Raw genomic sequence first — 17,159 nt, forward strand, 5'->3', positions numbered from 1 at the left:
ACCTCCTAAAAAGTGTTTGATAAACAGTGTTCCATAGAATATGTTCTTGGGAGGATAAATCAAAATTTATGATCTCTTGAAGACTTTTGACAGAACATGTAGGACATGTTCCGTCGTTCCTGGGCACAAGTTTGATAAACTATGCCCGATATTTTCACCACTCATTTTGAGTTTTCATTAAACACAAGAAGGCTTCGTCCTCTTCACAGGCTCTGAGAAGAAAACCCCAACGGCGATATTGGCATTGTGCTAGATCCATTGACGACCTCACCAGGTACCGAATCTCTCCTGTCTTTCTCTCTCGCTCTCTCGCTCTCTCTGTATTTCTCTCTCGCTCTCTCTGTCTTTCTCTCTCAATCCCTCACTCTCTCTGTACCTTTGTAACTAGATGCCCTTTTGTCTCTTGAAATCTTAGAATCTCCTCCTGAATTCAAACCAAACTGAATCAATTTCATTCTTAGTATTTTGCCACGACAACCCAATAAAACTGAATCAATTTCATTTGAAGTATGCAAAATGGGACATGGGATCAACTTCTTCCATTTCCGATTTAAAAAAATTCAAGTACATAAAATTGGACAAGAGTTCAAATTTTTTTTTTTTAAATTGGTTTAGAATCGGTTGAAATCATAAAAATTGGAATCAGGAAGAAGAAACAAAGATTTACCAAAATCTGTAAATTTTTTTTTGCACCTCTTACCAAAAACAAAAAAAAAAGTTGCAACATTGTCAAAAATTCACGCAAAATCCATATTGGATAAGCATAATTTGCTTTTGGTGACTCTTCTGATCAATGGACAATCATTCCAACCAAAACCCAGTTTAATATGGTGTCCATCAGCTGAGTTCTCAACTTTATGACTTCTATCATGCGATAGCGTTGTGCAAATGTTTAATGAAAAATCTACAGAATTGAGAACTATGCAAAGAAGCTTACAAGCAATTATATACATACTTCCTGATCACAATCAAACCACCGGAGTTAACAGTGGTCTGTTCAGAAAGTAAGCTTCCAAGTTTCTGATCACAATATCTGCCATATCTTTGCGGGTTTCAAATGTTTGAGTTCCCACGTGAGGCAAGAGTACCACATTGTCAAGCCCAAACAATTGCTCTGGTACATGAGGCTCATTTTCAAATACATCAAGCCCAGCCCCACCCAGCCGGCCTTCGATCAGTGCTGACACAAGCTCTGGTTCATCGATGTGAGGGCCACGCCCAATGTTCACAATAATGCCCTTTGGACCCACAGCTTCAATCACTTCACGGTTGACAATATGGTATGTTTCTTTTGTCAAAGGGCATGCAATTACAAGTATTTGACAGTTCTTTGCCAGTTCCAAAACACTTGGATGGTACTTGTAATTGGTATTAGGCTTCTCTGATCTGGAGTAGTAACTGATCGGGCAGTCAAATGCCTCAGCTCTTTTTGCAATTGCAGAACCAATCCTACCCAGCCCCAAAATTCCAACTGATTTGCCACTGAACTGCGAAATCCGAAAGATAAATGTGAAGAGCAAAGAGGAAGTAAATTCAATATCAAATTGGGATTCTGTGGAAGTTTTGAAGGACCAGGTTAAAGAAATAACTGTGAACTGAACTCTTTCCCATGGAGGAAAATGCAGGGAACACTAGTCATGAGATACATTATTTGTTTCTTTCCATGGTTCTTCTTTTAATTTCTTTTATTAACTATAAACTAGTATCAAGCTAAAATAGCTTAGATGCTACGACATTAAATCATTCCCCCCCCCACCCACAAACAAAGTTCTTTTTTTTTTCTCCCACTATTTTTTATTGATAGTTTTACAAGAAATCACATGACCAAGCATTATTTGCCTCGCTTCCCATAACCCTACTATTTTGCTACCCAACCACCTAATCTCCTTTGGTCTACACTGAACAGTTTGCATTAATCACTCAAAAGGACACCACAAAAGCATGTGTACGAAAACTCTTACAACTTTTCTTCAATGTACTACAATCGAATCCAAACCTAGTGTATAAATGTTTGTCCACTTTAATTAAGAAGAACATCCATCTGATTTCTGTTGGATGATGGGCCATGTTGGTCCAGCCCCATGTGAAGTTTTGTTGGGTTCAAACCCATATGAAGTCAAAGTGCCATATGAGTTGACAAACACTACCTTGGTTTAGTGGTCTTTGTAGTCATACGAAGAGTAGCTTAGGAAAAAAAGTGTAGCGGGGTTTTCTTCTAAGAGAGAGTTAGTGGGTTCTCTAAGGAGAAAGAAAGTGACAAGGTTAGAGAAGAGGAATAGTTTAGCTTGGTTGAGAAGCTAAGAAGAAGTTTGTTCTTGGAAAAGAAGTGCACAATTTTTATAGGAGGTTTACTCTCACTGTTGATCATTCTTGAGGCTGTTTTGAGCTACATCTACACTCTTGTTCAGCCGGTTGACTGAAGCTACAGTTTGTGTGTTCGGTTGGTTTCTCCAAGCTTTGGAGATATATTTCCTTTGGATTATTAAGATGTAAAGGAGAAGCATCTTGTTGATGTGTGAGGTAACCTTTTAAAATCTTCAAGTGCTTGTTGTTCTTTCTCAATCTTGTTGCGAATCTCAAGTTTTGGGCATAAACTTGAGAAGTGTAATCTTGTAATCCTTATTTGTTGAGTAGATTGCTCTTGGAGTTGCCCCGTGGTTTTTTCCCTTCACCTTGAAGGGTTTTCCGCGTTAAATCTGGTGTTTGATTGGTTTGTGTTTACATGTTCCATTTCTATTTTCGTTTCTATTTGCTCCTCTGACTCACACAAGTGGGAAGGTTTTTTCTGCAGCTCTTCCCAACAATTTCCTCATCGAAAGCCCCTCAAAATTTGACAGAGTACAAAGACCTTCCAACATAATTGTAGAATAATATCCGACCCTCTCAGAGCAATCATTTGCAGGGAACCAATCAAAATCATAATCCACAGAAGAATCAGGATTCCCTTTAATTTATGTGTTTTTGTTCAACAAAGAAGGTAGAACCTTTGATCTAAGCCACCAAGGACTGATCCAAAAGTACATAACATAATTTCCTACATAATTCTAACAGAAGACAACGAAGGTTCAACAAATTATAGCAGGCATATAATCGCAAGGACCAACAGCTATCCAAGTACAGTCCATGATGTAACAGCAGTCAAATGTAGTGTACAAACCGAAGGCAAGTTAAGCCTCCCCTCCATGGCTCCTACCCCCACCCCCCAAACAACAACAACAAGAAGAAGATAAAACAAGCTAGTCAGTTTACTTAGACCCAAAAATAATGAAAATATAAAAGAAAAAACATCGCACATGCAATTGCTACTACACAACCCGAAGAAAGAACAGTTGAGAATACAAGAAGACAACGCACAAGGTTATATGGGTAATGACGGAAGCTGGTATTTCTTCAAGATATGGAGAAAATATATAAAACCCATACAAGCCGAGGAATTAAAATCTTCAAAAGATGATCAGCAACTGAGTTTATTGCTGTGTAATTGGTGATCCAATACATATATGAGTATTAAAACATTCCATAGGCCATGAAGTCTCAAAACATATGCCACCAGTGAGCAATCTTTCAGGAACATCCCAAGCCCTCTATTTTAGGACCTATCCAACATCAAATCAAACTTAGATTCCAGACACAACTAAAATCATCCAATAACTTCTCGTAATTAGGTAAAAATAGCCAATAAAAAATTAAAAAGGAGAGATAATAACTCCAATCACCAGATTGGTGTCGCTCTTACTGAAGTCCATATCTATGTGGATATCAATATATCACTCGTGTCTCTTTGCATGCCACATAGTAATAAAAGAAAAGCCAACTTGCAAAATGCTTCTCACCAACAATCTGAAGATACCTCCCTGTGATTCATCCATTCCTCTTCTCCTCCCCTCCCCCCTTTGGTTGAAGTGAGCTCTATTTTGTTGCAATAAAAAGCCTCAACAGTGTAAAGACTAAGGATTCCAAGATTATTAAGATGATCCAGCAATATTCTACCTTCTTAGACCTCCCTATCTTGATCACTGAACTGGATTGGATGATAATGCTGAATAAAATTCCACCTTATGCTCATTCCCAATTCTAGGCTTAATAGTCGCACAATGTCTCAGCATCCCCATCTAAGCTAAACTCAATTTATGCATGTGTTTTTCTGTCTCTAAAATTTTACTCCATAAAACATGACTAGTCTTATAGCTATCCTACAAATTCCTTTAGTTTTAAAGGCGTGAGCTTACCATGAGGCAGTCCAAAAGTTCCTTTAAACTACATCCACCTTGATTTAATCCACATCCACCTTGATTTAATCCAATTGGAAGCATTGCCCTCTATCTTTCCCTCCTTGGGGTTTAGAAAACCAAAAAGTAACAGGGAACAGAACTTTGAGATGTCTCTTACTCAGTAGCTCATTGATCTTAACTACTCTCTTGTTTACTCCTATGTTTACCAAACCTGCACATATTTGTATTACCTTCTTATGTTAGAATATAGATCCTAAAGCATCACTTCATAGTCCCAACTTGGTATTACCACTTCCCTAGTCTTGTCAATAGAAACACATCAAGAAACAATAAACAAGATAGGGATTCCTCTTATCTATGCACAGTTCACTCATGCATACAATGAGATATGAGCTAAATGCTGAGAAGTGCTGGAAATTTACTGCATCTCCTCAATTGTTTAAGAAAGAGTCTCCAACTAGGTTCCATTTTTCATTTTCATAAAATCAGTGTGTAATCTTTTTCTTGTTTTTTTTACATCTAATCATTATCTTATCCATGGAAGTAAAAGGGATACCTAGATGTTAGTGGCATTTAATTGAAACTTAACATACAGACAAACAGAGGCATCAGAGCTCAAAGTAATTACTATAAAACTAAAAATGAGGGAAGAAAGAAAAAAAAAACCAAATAAAGAAGGTTTTGGGAACAAAGCAAACCTTCGTAGTTAATTTGTAATCCCCTTTGACCCATAACCCACTCCTCACATAATGATCAGACTCGCAAATCTTCCTCAACGTCCCTATAATCAATCCAATCGCTAAATCAGCGACGTCGTCGGTGAGCACATCAGGAGTGTTGGTAACCCTAATACCCTTCTCCTTGCACTTGACCAAATCGACTTTATCCAAGCCAACGCCGTGATTCGAGACGATCTTCAATTTCGGCAAGATATTAATGGTCTCCGCGTCGGCACCGACCGAAGCGTTACCAACAAGAGCTCTAATAGAATTCGAATTCTCTTTCAGAAATTGCTTCTGGTTGGGGGATTTCCAGCATCTGAAGAGCTTGAATCGCTTGTCGAGCTCTTCTTCCAAGTATGACGAAAAGGGGTACATCAACGCAACACCGATACTTTCCATCCTTGCAAATATGAAGGAGAAGAAGGAGAAGAAGAAGAAGAAGTGACAGCCAAAAGTTCCTTCTTCGTTGCTTCCTTCACTTCTCTTCGCTTGTTAATGGCTAGTCTGAACACTGAACTTAGAGAGAGATCTCAAGTCGCAATCTGTTACTCTATAAAGATGTCTCTATCCCAATGTTTTGGGAAGATATCACTTCGCTTTCACTTCGTAAGCTGGTAGATAGAGTTCAGCACTTCAACGGTTATATATTTCATCACATAGGGGAGATGATAGAGTAGACCACTACTTCGGAATTATATTATTCTTTCCATCAAATGATTGGCGATATCCATCTAAACACAGTCAGATCAGTATATTTATTTAGGGATAAAATTTATCTGCACTGGGGGCGCAGGGTGCACTAGACACAGAGGGGTGCGTGAAATGATCACACCGGCCTCGCTAAAGACCCAAACCCGGCCCGGCCCCTGTCTTGCCCCATGTGTCAAGGGCACAGTTTGCACTCAGATGTACTCTTGAGCAGAGAACGTCACCCCATTTATTTCATTAGAAATGGAATGCACGATCTTTCATGTGAAACTTTCATTTTAATGCCTCGTCCGTTCTCTCCAATTCCCTAAAAAGTGCAACACAATGCATTTCGAAACTGAGAGCTCGATACGTGGAAGATGCTAAATCCAACGGCGTCAAGCTTGATTGACTTTTTTTGTGGGGGGGGGGGGGGGAGATTTTCCTTTCTTCTTGAGCTCGATACCGTTGGATTTAACATCTTCCACCTATGAAGCTCTCAATCCAGAGCTGCACGACAATGCACTTTTAGGGAATTTGAGAGGATTTTTTTCCGATTATGGTGGGAGTGGGATAGTTGTAAGAACTTTCCCACCCGGCTATATTTTACATAGTTTGATTTTAAAATAAATTATTTTACCAAAAAAAAAAAAAAGATTTTAAAATAAATTACACGAACCTCCTCTCTACTAAGCTTTAATTACATTGACATCCCCTGTATTTATGACAATTATTCAAACTACCCCTACTTTCCAAACCTTATTATAGACAACCCCAAATTTAAAGTATTTATCTGGATAGTGGTGCATAATGGAATCCCAATTAGGGTCATCTTAGCAAAATGGTTTGATTTTAATACTTGCTGCCCCTTTGTAATCTCCATGCAGAATCAGCCTCACACATCCTTGTCACTTGTGAGTTGTGACTTTACCGAACGGATATGGGCTGTTGGCCCATTAGGGTTTCTTACTGAAAGAACTCCTGTGACCTCAATAAATTTTTTCTCTTTAAACTCTTTGACTCACTAGGATATGAAAAATCTACCCGAAAATGGGTTTTTAGCTATCACAACTTATTTCATCTGGAAACACAAGAATCAAGTCATCTGGTTGGCAATACCCCCAAATCCGAAGCAAATCTTAAACAATGTCATCGATGATTGCCGAGTATAACTTATCCCCATTCACGGACAAGGGATTGAATGAAATAACCAATCAGTCAATCACCGTGGTAATGATCTACCTCTTGTTTATCTTTTGATATTCCATATCTGACTGATCCTATTTTAATTTGTGCAGGATATACTAATAGTGTTTTGAACAAATCTAGTTGGGCTTTTGGTGTTTTGATTCACTATAATTTTGTTTTTAGTGGCCTTGGACAATATTCTAACAAACATTCCCATTGAGGCAGAAATTAGAGACCTCTTCAATGGCTCAAGGACTGTAAAAAGTTTAGGATAGACTTGTTAAGCAACAACGCCTAGAAGTGGCGATTTGCAAAAGAAAATGAAATACGAAAGAGAAAAATCAACACACACAATACACAACACAGAATTTCTGTGGTTCAGTCCCAAGATGGGAAGCTATATCCACGATCGAACAACAGAACAAGTTTTCACTTTCTCTGAAATGTTATAAACCCTCTACATCACCCCTTCCAAAGAAAAGAGCAATATATATAGAGAAGCCTTAAACCGCAAAGTACAGAAATGCCCCTAGAATCCAAAATGACCAGCCGATCAGAGTTGGACCAGAACTAAACATATGTCAAAATATATATATATATCGTTTCGAAGGTCTCGACAAGCCCAACACAACTCACGGCCTTTAGCAACGATGTATCCACTTTTTAGACCATTCAAGCTCGTATCGAGATCAAAACGGCCCTCCAAAGATCCCCTAAACTACTTTATGGACCAAAATCAAGTTTCACCAATTACATGACTGACTTTAAAGTTTAAAATTTGTCTCAAAAATTGCGAGACTTGCTTAAAGAGACAGGGAACAAAGAATGGTCTTGGAACTCCACTTAAATCTTATCTTTATTAGAATTACATTATAAAAAGATTACTTTTTGTAATGATCGGTACAATAGAATATGTAATTTGTCTACTCGCTTAGCCCAACAAACTAGTTGGCGTAAGATAGGTTGCTCACTCCTGGGTTCTAATAACAAAAATAAATGTGTATTTCTGAAATGCCCAATAGAATATGTCATATACATCATTTTTGTTTATGAGAAAAGAGAATAAATATTAACTGAGAAAAGAAATTACATCGTTTATAGCCATCCACCACACCCATGCTCATACGATTAACAACATCTTAGGCAATTTTTATAGCCATGATCAGGGGTAAAAATGTAAAAAATGTATGCAAGTAAGGGGCTGCCATAGAGCAGGCACTGTTTAGGGCATTTCAGAAATACACATTTATTTTGGTTAATTTGGTAACCGAAAACCCCTTTTTTTGGTAATCTGGTAATCCTCCCCCACCCCCCACAAAAAAAAAAACAAAAAAAACAAAAAAAAGAAAAAAGAAAAGAAGAGAGTCATGAAATGAGTCCAAAATGTGTATAGACAACAGCCTCAGGATTCTGAAATGAATCCAACTTGACCAGCTTAGACAAAGAAAATATACTTATAAGATCCAAACCTGATAGATTGGATAGAGTAAACTGGTAGGGAACATTCTCAGATCTAACCCCCTGCACACCAGCAGAGGATTCAAAAGAAGTGAAGAAAGATATAAACCAGCTGAGTTCTCAACTTTATGACTTCTGTCATGTGACAGCTTTGCACGAATGTTTGAAGAAAAATCTACAGATATGAGAGTTATGCAAAGAAGAGAGCACCAAGAAGTCTGAATTCAAATCAATCATATACATTACTTCCTGATCACAATCAAACCACCGGAGTTAACAGTGGTTTGTTCAGAAAGTAAGCTTCCAAGTTTCCGATCACAAGATCTGCCATATCCTTGCGGGTTTCCAATGTTCCACTTCCCACGTGAGGCAAGAGTACCACATTGTCCAGCCCAAACAATTGCTCTGGTACATTAGGCTCATTTTCAAATACATCAAGCCCAGCCCCACCCAGCCGGCCTTCGATCAGTGCTGACACAAGCTCTGGTTCATTGATGTGAGGGCCACGCCCAATGTTCACAATAATGCCCTTTGGACCCACAGCTTCAATCACTTCACGGTTGACAATGTGGTATGTTTCTTTTGTCAAAGGGCATGCAATTACAAGTATTTGACAGTTCTTCGCAAGTTCTAAAACACTCGGATAGTACTTGTAATTGGTATTTGGCTTCTCTGATCTGGAGTAGTAACTGATCGGGCAGCTAAATGCCTCAGCTCTTTTTGCAATTGCAGTACCAATCCTGCCCAGCCCCAAAATGCCAACTGATTTGCCACTGAACTGCAAAAGGCAAAAGATAAATGTGATGAGCAAAGAGGAAGTAAAGTTAATATCAAATTGGCATTCTGTGGGAAGTTCTGAAGAACCAGGTAAAAGAAATAATCATGAATTGATCTTTCCCATGGAAGAGAATGCAGGGAACACTTGTCATGAGATACATTATGTTTCTTTCCATTGTTCTCATTTTACTAACTTATTTTAACTATAAACTAGTATCAAGCTACAAAGCTCATGATGCCACGAGCAATTCTGTAGAGTGTTTCTAGATTAAATTTACTAAATCATTTTGAATTCCACCCCCCCCCACCCCCCAAAGTTCTCTTTTTTTTTTTCTTCACTATTCTTCATTGCTAGTTTTACAAGAAACCCCATGCCCAAGCATTATTTTCCTCGCTTCCCATAATCCTATGCTTTTGCAACCCAACCACATTATCTCCTTTGGTCTCTACTCAACAGTTTGCATTAATCACTCGAAAGGACACCACAAAAGCATGTGTACAAAACCTCTTGCAACTTTTCTTCAATGTACTACAAACGAATCCAAACCTAGTGTATATTTATCTGTCCACTTCAACTAAGAAGAAAATCCACTGGATTTCCTCATCCAAAGCCCCTCAAAATTTGACACAGTACAAAGACCTTCCAACATCCTTGTAGAACAATATCTGATCCTCAAAGCAATCATCTGCGCGAACCAATCAACTACATATTCCACAGAAGATTCAGCATTCCCGTTAATTTATGTGTTTTTTTTCAACAAAGAAGGTAGAATCTTTGATCTAAACCACCAAGGACTGATCCAAAAGTACATAAAATCATTTCCTACATATTTCTAACAGAAGACAAAGAAGGTTGAACAAATTCTCCCTTCCCCCCACTCCCCCCCCAAAATGACAAGATAAAGCAAGCTAGTCAGTTCTCTTAGACCCAAAAATAATGAAAATATAAAACAAAAAACATCCTACACAATTTTTTTTGGGTGAATAAATAATTTAATAAAACCCAAAGGGGAGAAAAGAGATACAAGGAGATCGGACTGGAAATCCAGCAACAAACATCAAGCCAACAAAACCCAAGCAAAGGCTAATCAAGCCTCACCCCACACAAGCAAAAACAAAGAGACCAAGAATATAACCACACCAAGACACACACACCCCAAAGACATCCAAAGCCAAACAAAAGGAAAAAGAAAATTAGGAGAGGGGGGAGGGGGGAGGGGACTGGGGTGGGAGGATTAGGGGCCAGATTTGGGGAGCGGGGGAGCTGGATATCCCAGGAGGAAGTGAGTATGCTTATTTCTATCATTTTCAATACACGGAGGGGGGGGGGGGGGGAGCAGATAGTAAGGTCTTTCTGCTTGACTACAAAGCTTATGCATTTCCGGATCTGCTGATAGGAGCGGAAGAATTGGACCATATTCTCATATTCCTCTCCCACCAGATGTGATGGATCACGGCATAGAAGGCAGTTCTACCAACAACATCACAGACCAACTTCCCCCAAAACAGGAGAGAATCCAAGCCCATTCCTGCGAGAAGGCCAGCACTTCACATGAACACCCTTCCACACAGCTTTAGAAAAAGGGCATGTGAAAAAGAGATGATCAATATCTTCCAGAGCGTTCCAACAAAAGAAACAATTGGGGATAATTATCGTAATGTGGCGGAGAAAAGCTTGACTAGGAAGGATGAAGTTCATAGCCCTCCAAGAAATAAAGCTGTACCTTGGAATGTTACCATTACCCTAGATCAGTTTCTGCCAAGGAACAACAGGTTTAGCAGTTCTCACTAGGTTCCAAGAGAAGGCGAAAGAGAACCTGATGCAGATCACAAGTCCATATGTACCCGCAGGAACAAGCCCAAAAACCAGCACAGTAAGGTTGTGAGAGGCAGCCTGGTCTGATGATGTGGCAAGTTTTTGTTGGTTTGATGGAACATCACCTAAGACAGCCCCATCCCAGAGAGAAGCATGAAGAAGATAAGAGACCAAGACAGAATAAAAAAAGAAGTTACTGTTTACATGATATCCGAGTACTGTTCACATGAACAGTACCTGAGTTACTGTTCACGTGAACAGTAATTTGGGGGCAGATATGGACATGCTGGTGGAGATTGAATGCAACTTTGAAGACTTCTAGAAGACTTTCTAATTTATTTAGTTTCTATTTTAGTGTCCTTTCTTTTGTTTTAGAAGGCTGATATATAAAGCTAGTAGTTTCTAATTCTAGTTAGTTTATATTTTCAATAAGTTGTCATTGTCACTAGTTGCTAGGTTTAGTAGTTTCTAATTCTAGTTAGTTTATATTTTCAATAAGTTGTCATTGTCACTAGTTGCTAGGTTTAGTAGTTTCTATTCCTACTTTCTATTTTAAGAAGTTTCTATTTTCTACCTTAAGCTGGCCTAAGCTATTAATAGGCCCCGTTATAAGGAAGGATCAGAATTGAATAATAGAATTTTGAGGCCATGCTTGTCATCGGTTATGGGAGAACATTCCCTGTTCAACAGCTGGGATAGCTGTGGGTGAGAGGCCCAGGGCTGAGATAGCCCATTCCCTACCCCCTTTATCTTCTTCTCCTTTATGTTCTCCATTCATATGTAATAGAAAAATAGCAATAAAAAAGAAGAAGAGAGTTTTAGTTATTTAATTTGTTCCTTATCATGTTGATCCTAGCTGCAATCGATCTCTCACTGGTTTTTCCCTGGTTCGAGGTCGACTTTTGCATTAAAACCTACCCGTTGATGTTGCCGTCCATAAACGGAGATTGCCAGAACCAGTGGACTTCCGAGAAACAAGGTGGAGGTCACCCCAAACTTCAGCTAGAGCAGGCGAAACCGAAGGACCCGGCTTCCAGATGCCAATCCTAAGGATGGACAATACCCTAGAGAGACAATAGGACCCTGCATCGTAGCGGATCCTATCACCGAAGCAGGAATGGAGAACACCTTTAGGGTGCCACTTATCCAGCCAAAGGAAAGTATCTCTACCGTCATTGATAGAGGTAGAAAAGGAACTAGCAGCTTGGGTCCTTAGAAGAAGAATATTTTTCCAGGACCAAGAGGAGTCCAAAGAACAATTGACCGTCTAGAAGAATCTTTTTTGAGGAGTTTAGAGTAGAGCCAATTAATCCAAATGGAATCTTTCTTGGGAGCAATCCTCCAAATAAGATTGATAAGGCCACCATTATTTACCTCCTTAACTCTTCTAATGCCTAACCCTACTTCCTCTTTAAGGAGATATACAGATTCTCAGCTACAGGTATGAAGGAACTTAGAGCAATCATTTCCTTTACAGAGGAAGGAGCACATCAAAGATTCAATTTTGGAGATAATACACGAAGTTATACCAAAGACCTCCTGCCCAGTAAAGATAGGAAGCCTGCATAACTGACCTAATGAGCTCCAATCTGCCCACATAGGGAAGCAATCTGCTTTTCCACAGCTGGAGCCTCTTACGGAGCCTATCATGGATGGGCGAACAGTGATGAACAGAAAACTTGGAGGAAATCAGAGGAAGACCAAGATAAGTGATAGGGAGGGACCCCAAACAAAATCCTGAGATACCCCTGATCCTCACTTTCTTGGCTTCCGGGAGACCAGCAATATAAATGACCAACTTCAGGGGATTAATGATCAAAGCAGACGTGTCCAAGAAACCTCTTAACACACTCATGATAGAGGACATGGAGCTAGTGGAAGCCGAAGAAAAAATCAACACATCAACAGCAAACAGGAGATGCGTAAGTTTCAGATCTTTAAACTTCCCCATAGGCTTCACAGAGCTGATGGCAACCATGTGCCCTAAACTCCTAGACGACCCCTCCATGGAAATTGAAAATATAAGGGGGGGAGGAGAGAGGACAACCTTGGCGGATTCCTAATTTAGGTTCAAAGAAGCTTATAGGGAATCCATTGACCACAACAGACAGATGGGAGAGGAGATACACTGAAGACCCAATAAGTGAAACAAGGGGGAACCCATACGATCCATAATACTTTTGAATTACTCCCACCAAATGGAGCCAAATGCCTTACAGATATCAAGCTTGAAAATAGTTGCAGGAGTGTGAGACCGTCGATCAAATCCCCCAGCAGCCTCCGATTCAAGAGCAAGTTGTCCACAATGTTTCTACCAGAAATGAAAGCCATTTGGTTTGCACTAACCAAGTCTGGGATAATAAACTTAAGCCTATTAGCCCGGACCTTAGCAATGAACTTATATAGAAGATCACTAAGGGAAATGGGCTTGAAGGCCAAAATAGAAGAAGCATTATGAACCTTGTGAATAAGAGAAAGAAAAGATTGACTAATAGACCGAGGAAAGAAAAGTTGAGAATCAATACAAGAAGACAATGCACAAGGTCATGTGGGTGATGAAGAAAGTTGGTATTTCTTCAAAATATAGAGAAAATATATAAAACCCACACAAGCCGAGGAATTAAAATCTTCAAAAGATGATCAACAACTGATTGATTGCTGTGTAATTGGTAATCCATTACATATAATGAGTATTAAAACATTCCATAAGCCATGAAAGTCTCAAAACATATGCCGCCAGTGAGCAATCTCTCAGGAACATCCCAAGCCCTCTAATTTTAGGTCCTCATCCAACACCAAATCCAACTTGGATTCCAGAAACAAAACAAAAAAAAAAAACATCAACAACTTCTTGTAATTAGATAAAAATAGACAATAAAAATAAAAAAAGAGAGATAATAACTCCTATCACCAGATTGGTATCGCTCTCACTAAGGTCCATATCTATGTGGATATCAATATATCATGTGTCTCTTTGCATGCCACATATTAATAAAAGAAAAGGCAACTTACTAAATGCTTCTCACCAACTATCTGTAGATGCATCTCTGTGATTGCAACCATTCCTCTTCTCCTCCCCCCCCTGGTTGAAGTAGGCTCTGTTTTGTTGCAATAAAAAGCCTCTATGGTGTAAAGACTAAGGATTCCAAGATTATTAAGATGATCCAGCAATATTTTACCTTCTTGGACCTCCCTATCTTGATCACCGAACTGAATTGGATGATAATCCTGAATAAAATTCCAACTCATGCTCATTGTCAATTATAGCTTTAATAGTCTTAAAACGTCTCAGCATCCCCAATTAAGCTAAACTGATTTTATGCATGCGTTTTTCTCTCTCTAAAATTTTACTCCATAAAACATTACTGGTCTTATGGCTGTCCTACAAAATTTTTCCTTTAGTTTTAAAGGTGTGAGCTTACCACGAGGCAGTCCAAAAGTGCCTCAAAACTACATCCACCTTGATTTAATCGAAGTATTGTCTTCTATCTTTCCCTCCTCGTGGTTTATCAAACCAAGAAGTAACAGGAGACATAACTTTGAGATGTCCCTTATTCAGTAGCTCATTGAACTTAATTACTCTCATGTTTACTCCTATGTTTGCTAAATTTGCACATATTTTGTTTTACCTTCTTATGTTAGAATATAGATCGTAAAGCATCACTTCATATTCCCCAACTTGGAATTACCACTTCCCTAGTCTAGTCAATAGAAACACATCAAGAAACAATACACAACATAGAGATTCCTCTTATTTATGCCTAGTTCACTCATGCATACAAGGAGATATGGGCTCAATGCTGATCAGTGCTGGAAATTTACTGCACCTCCTCAGTTGTTTAAGAAAGAGTCTCCATATATATATATATATATATATCTCCAGCTATGGCAGAGCAATTTAAGACCCTTTCTTATACATGACTTAACAGATGAGGTCTCTAGATAGCCTGTCTTATGCTATAGTTAAGTCAATAATAAACATATCAAGTTCTTTCTTCTCCTTGACGTCTTGTACTTTTCCATCAGCTGTCCAAGTTTCACCTGAAGATTTCCATCAAGGGGGGCAAAAGCCGATGATCAAATATTAAAGTTTCATGCACTAGTATACCAGCAAAATTTGTCTCCTAAGGTTTCAGTAATAACTATCACCCATAGAATGGCTCATAGATTTCATTGCAAAATAATTTGTGCAGCTTTAAATAATTCCCTTGTTCTTGTAATAGTAAACAGGGCGGGCCTTGGTGCAACAGTAAGGTTGCTCCATTGTGACCAAATGGTCACTGGTTCGAGTCTGGAAACAACCCCTTTGTGAAAGCAGGGGTAAGGCTGCGTACATTCTGACCATCCCCAGACCCCGCAGTGGTGGGAGCCTCGTGCACTGGGTACCCCCCTTTTTTTTTTTTTCTTCTTGTAATAGCAATAATCATCAAAGGCATCATGAGAAAAACTATGATGCGGAATAAGAAAAAAGCAAGGGATAATTGAGATCTGTATTACCCATAAGAGTACATATGTAAGTGACAAATTTACCATTTATCAACAATCCATCAACCAAGTTCCACTTGTCATTAGCTAGTCCCCCCCCCCCCCCCCCGCTACACACACAAATTTTTTTACAATTAGCTGTCAGTAAAAACCAGGTACGCATCACCATTTCTACAAGAATAAGGATTTAGTGGATAATTAGTACCCTATTCATCTGCTTTAACATTAGATGACATACACAATTGAAAAAAGCTTGTCATTTTCATAAAATCAGTATGTATCTTTTTTTTTTCATCTTATCACTATCTTATCCATGGAAGTAATGGCGAATACCCAGATGTTAGTGGCATTTAATTGAAACTTAAATACAGATAAACACAGGCATCAGAGCTCAAAGTAATTACTATCAAACTAAAAATGAGGGGGGGAAATGATTTTGGAAGAATGCAGACCTTCGTAGTTAATCTGTAATCCCCTTTGACCCATAACCCACTCCTCACATAACGATCAGACTCGCTAATCTTTCTCAAAGTCCCTATAATCAATCCAATAGCTAAATCAGCAACGTCGTCAGTGAGCACATCAGGAGTGTTAGTAACCCTAATACCCTTCTCCTTGCACTTGACCAAATCGACTTTATCCAAGCCAACGCTGTAGTTCGAGACGATTTCCAATTTGGGCAAGATATCAATGGTCTCCGCGTCAGCACCGACCGTAGCGTTACCAACAAGAGCTCTAATAGAATTCGAATTTTCTTTCAGAAATTCCTTCTGGTTGGAGGATTGCCAGCATCTGAAGAGCTTGAATCGCTTGTCGAGCTCTTCTTCCAAGTATGACGAAAAGGGGTACATCATCACGACACCGATACTTTCCATCCTTGCAAATATGAAGAAGAAGAAGTGACAGTCAAAAGTTCCTTCTTCGTTGCTACCTTCAATTCGCTTGTTAATGGCGAGTCTGAATACTGCACTTCAGTCGCACTCTGGAACTCTAGCCCAATGTTTTGGGAAGATATCGCGTCGCTTTCACTTTGTTGGCTGGAAGTTCAACGCTTTTTTTCTTCAATTGGAACTGATAGAATGAAGGACATAGTATAACTTCCCATCAAATTATTGACGATATCCATCTAAACACCGTCAGATCAGCATATTTATTGTCATGGGTTGGCATGCACGATCTTCGACATGGAGCTCTCATGTATTTTCTCAATTCTAATATCCAAGATTCTAAAGCAATGATTCTTGGTAGGGGTACACTAGGGTTTTCTAAATTATATTATGAGGCCAACAATAATACTGGAAAAAAAACAAAAAATAGAAGTGAATGAGCTTGGACCGTTGGATGTCCGAATTGTCAAGTGTCAACATCTCCACTGTCGCACTCACACATTTAGGGAATTAGAGAGGATTATTTTCCTAATAACTAGTGAGTGTTGTTGGTATGGTGTTGCTAGTCGAAACAACGAACTAAGGTTGGAATCTCTCTCTCTCTCTCTCTCTCTCTCTCTCTCTCTTTGTGTTAGTGTGTGCACTTTCCTTCCTGTAGCTGTAGTCTAGTTGTAGTTAGCCTATAGGTAGGGATGTAAATAGATCGGATCCAAATATTCCTTGCTCGGATACAGATATCCCTAAACGGATATGGATGCGAATCAAATTCGGATTTTCAACTATCCGTTTACATTTTGACTTATGTATCCCAGACCTTCCTCCCCCAACGGTTACGATTTACTCTCAATCCATATTTTAGTCTCATAATTTTCATTTCCTCATTCTTTAGAACCTGTTGAATCTTCAA

At 39.1% G+C, this 17,159-nt stretch overlaps 1 protein-coding gene across 1 annotated transcript; it reads right to left on the minus strand.

Moving 5' to 3' along the window:
- Positions 1 to 934: 934 nt before the first annotated feature.
- LOC122672123 lies at positions 935 to 16,315 on the minus strand. Its single transcript, XM_043869620.1, has 5 exons — positions 15,818 to 16,315; positions 8,556 to 9,065; positions 8,299 to 8,350; positions 4,931 to 5,442; positions 935 to 1,487 (listed from the first exon to the last, which is right to left on the minus strand). Exons 1-5 carry the CDS (start codon positions 16,238 to 16,240, stop codon positions 969 to 971), a joined length of 2,016 nt encoding a protein of 671 aa, XP_043725555.1. The 5' UTR covers positions 16,241 to 16,315; the 3' UTR covers positions 935 to 968.
- Positions 16,316 to 17,159: the final 844 nt, after the last annotated feature.

The sequence above is a fragment of the Telopea speciosissima genome, chromosome 8, assembly GCF_018873765.1.
Source record: "Telopea speciosissima isolate NSW1024214 ecotype Mountain lineage chromosome 8, Tspe_v1, whole genome shotgun sequence".
Lineage (NCBI taxonomy): Eukaryota > Viridiplantae > Streptophyta > Magnoliopsida > Proteales > Proteaceae > Telopea > Telopea speciosissima.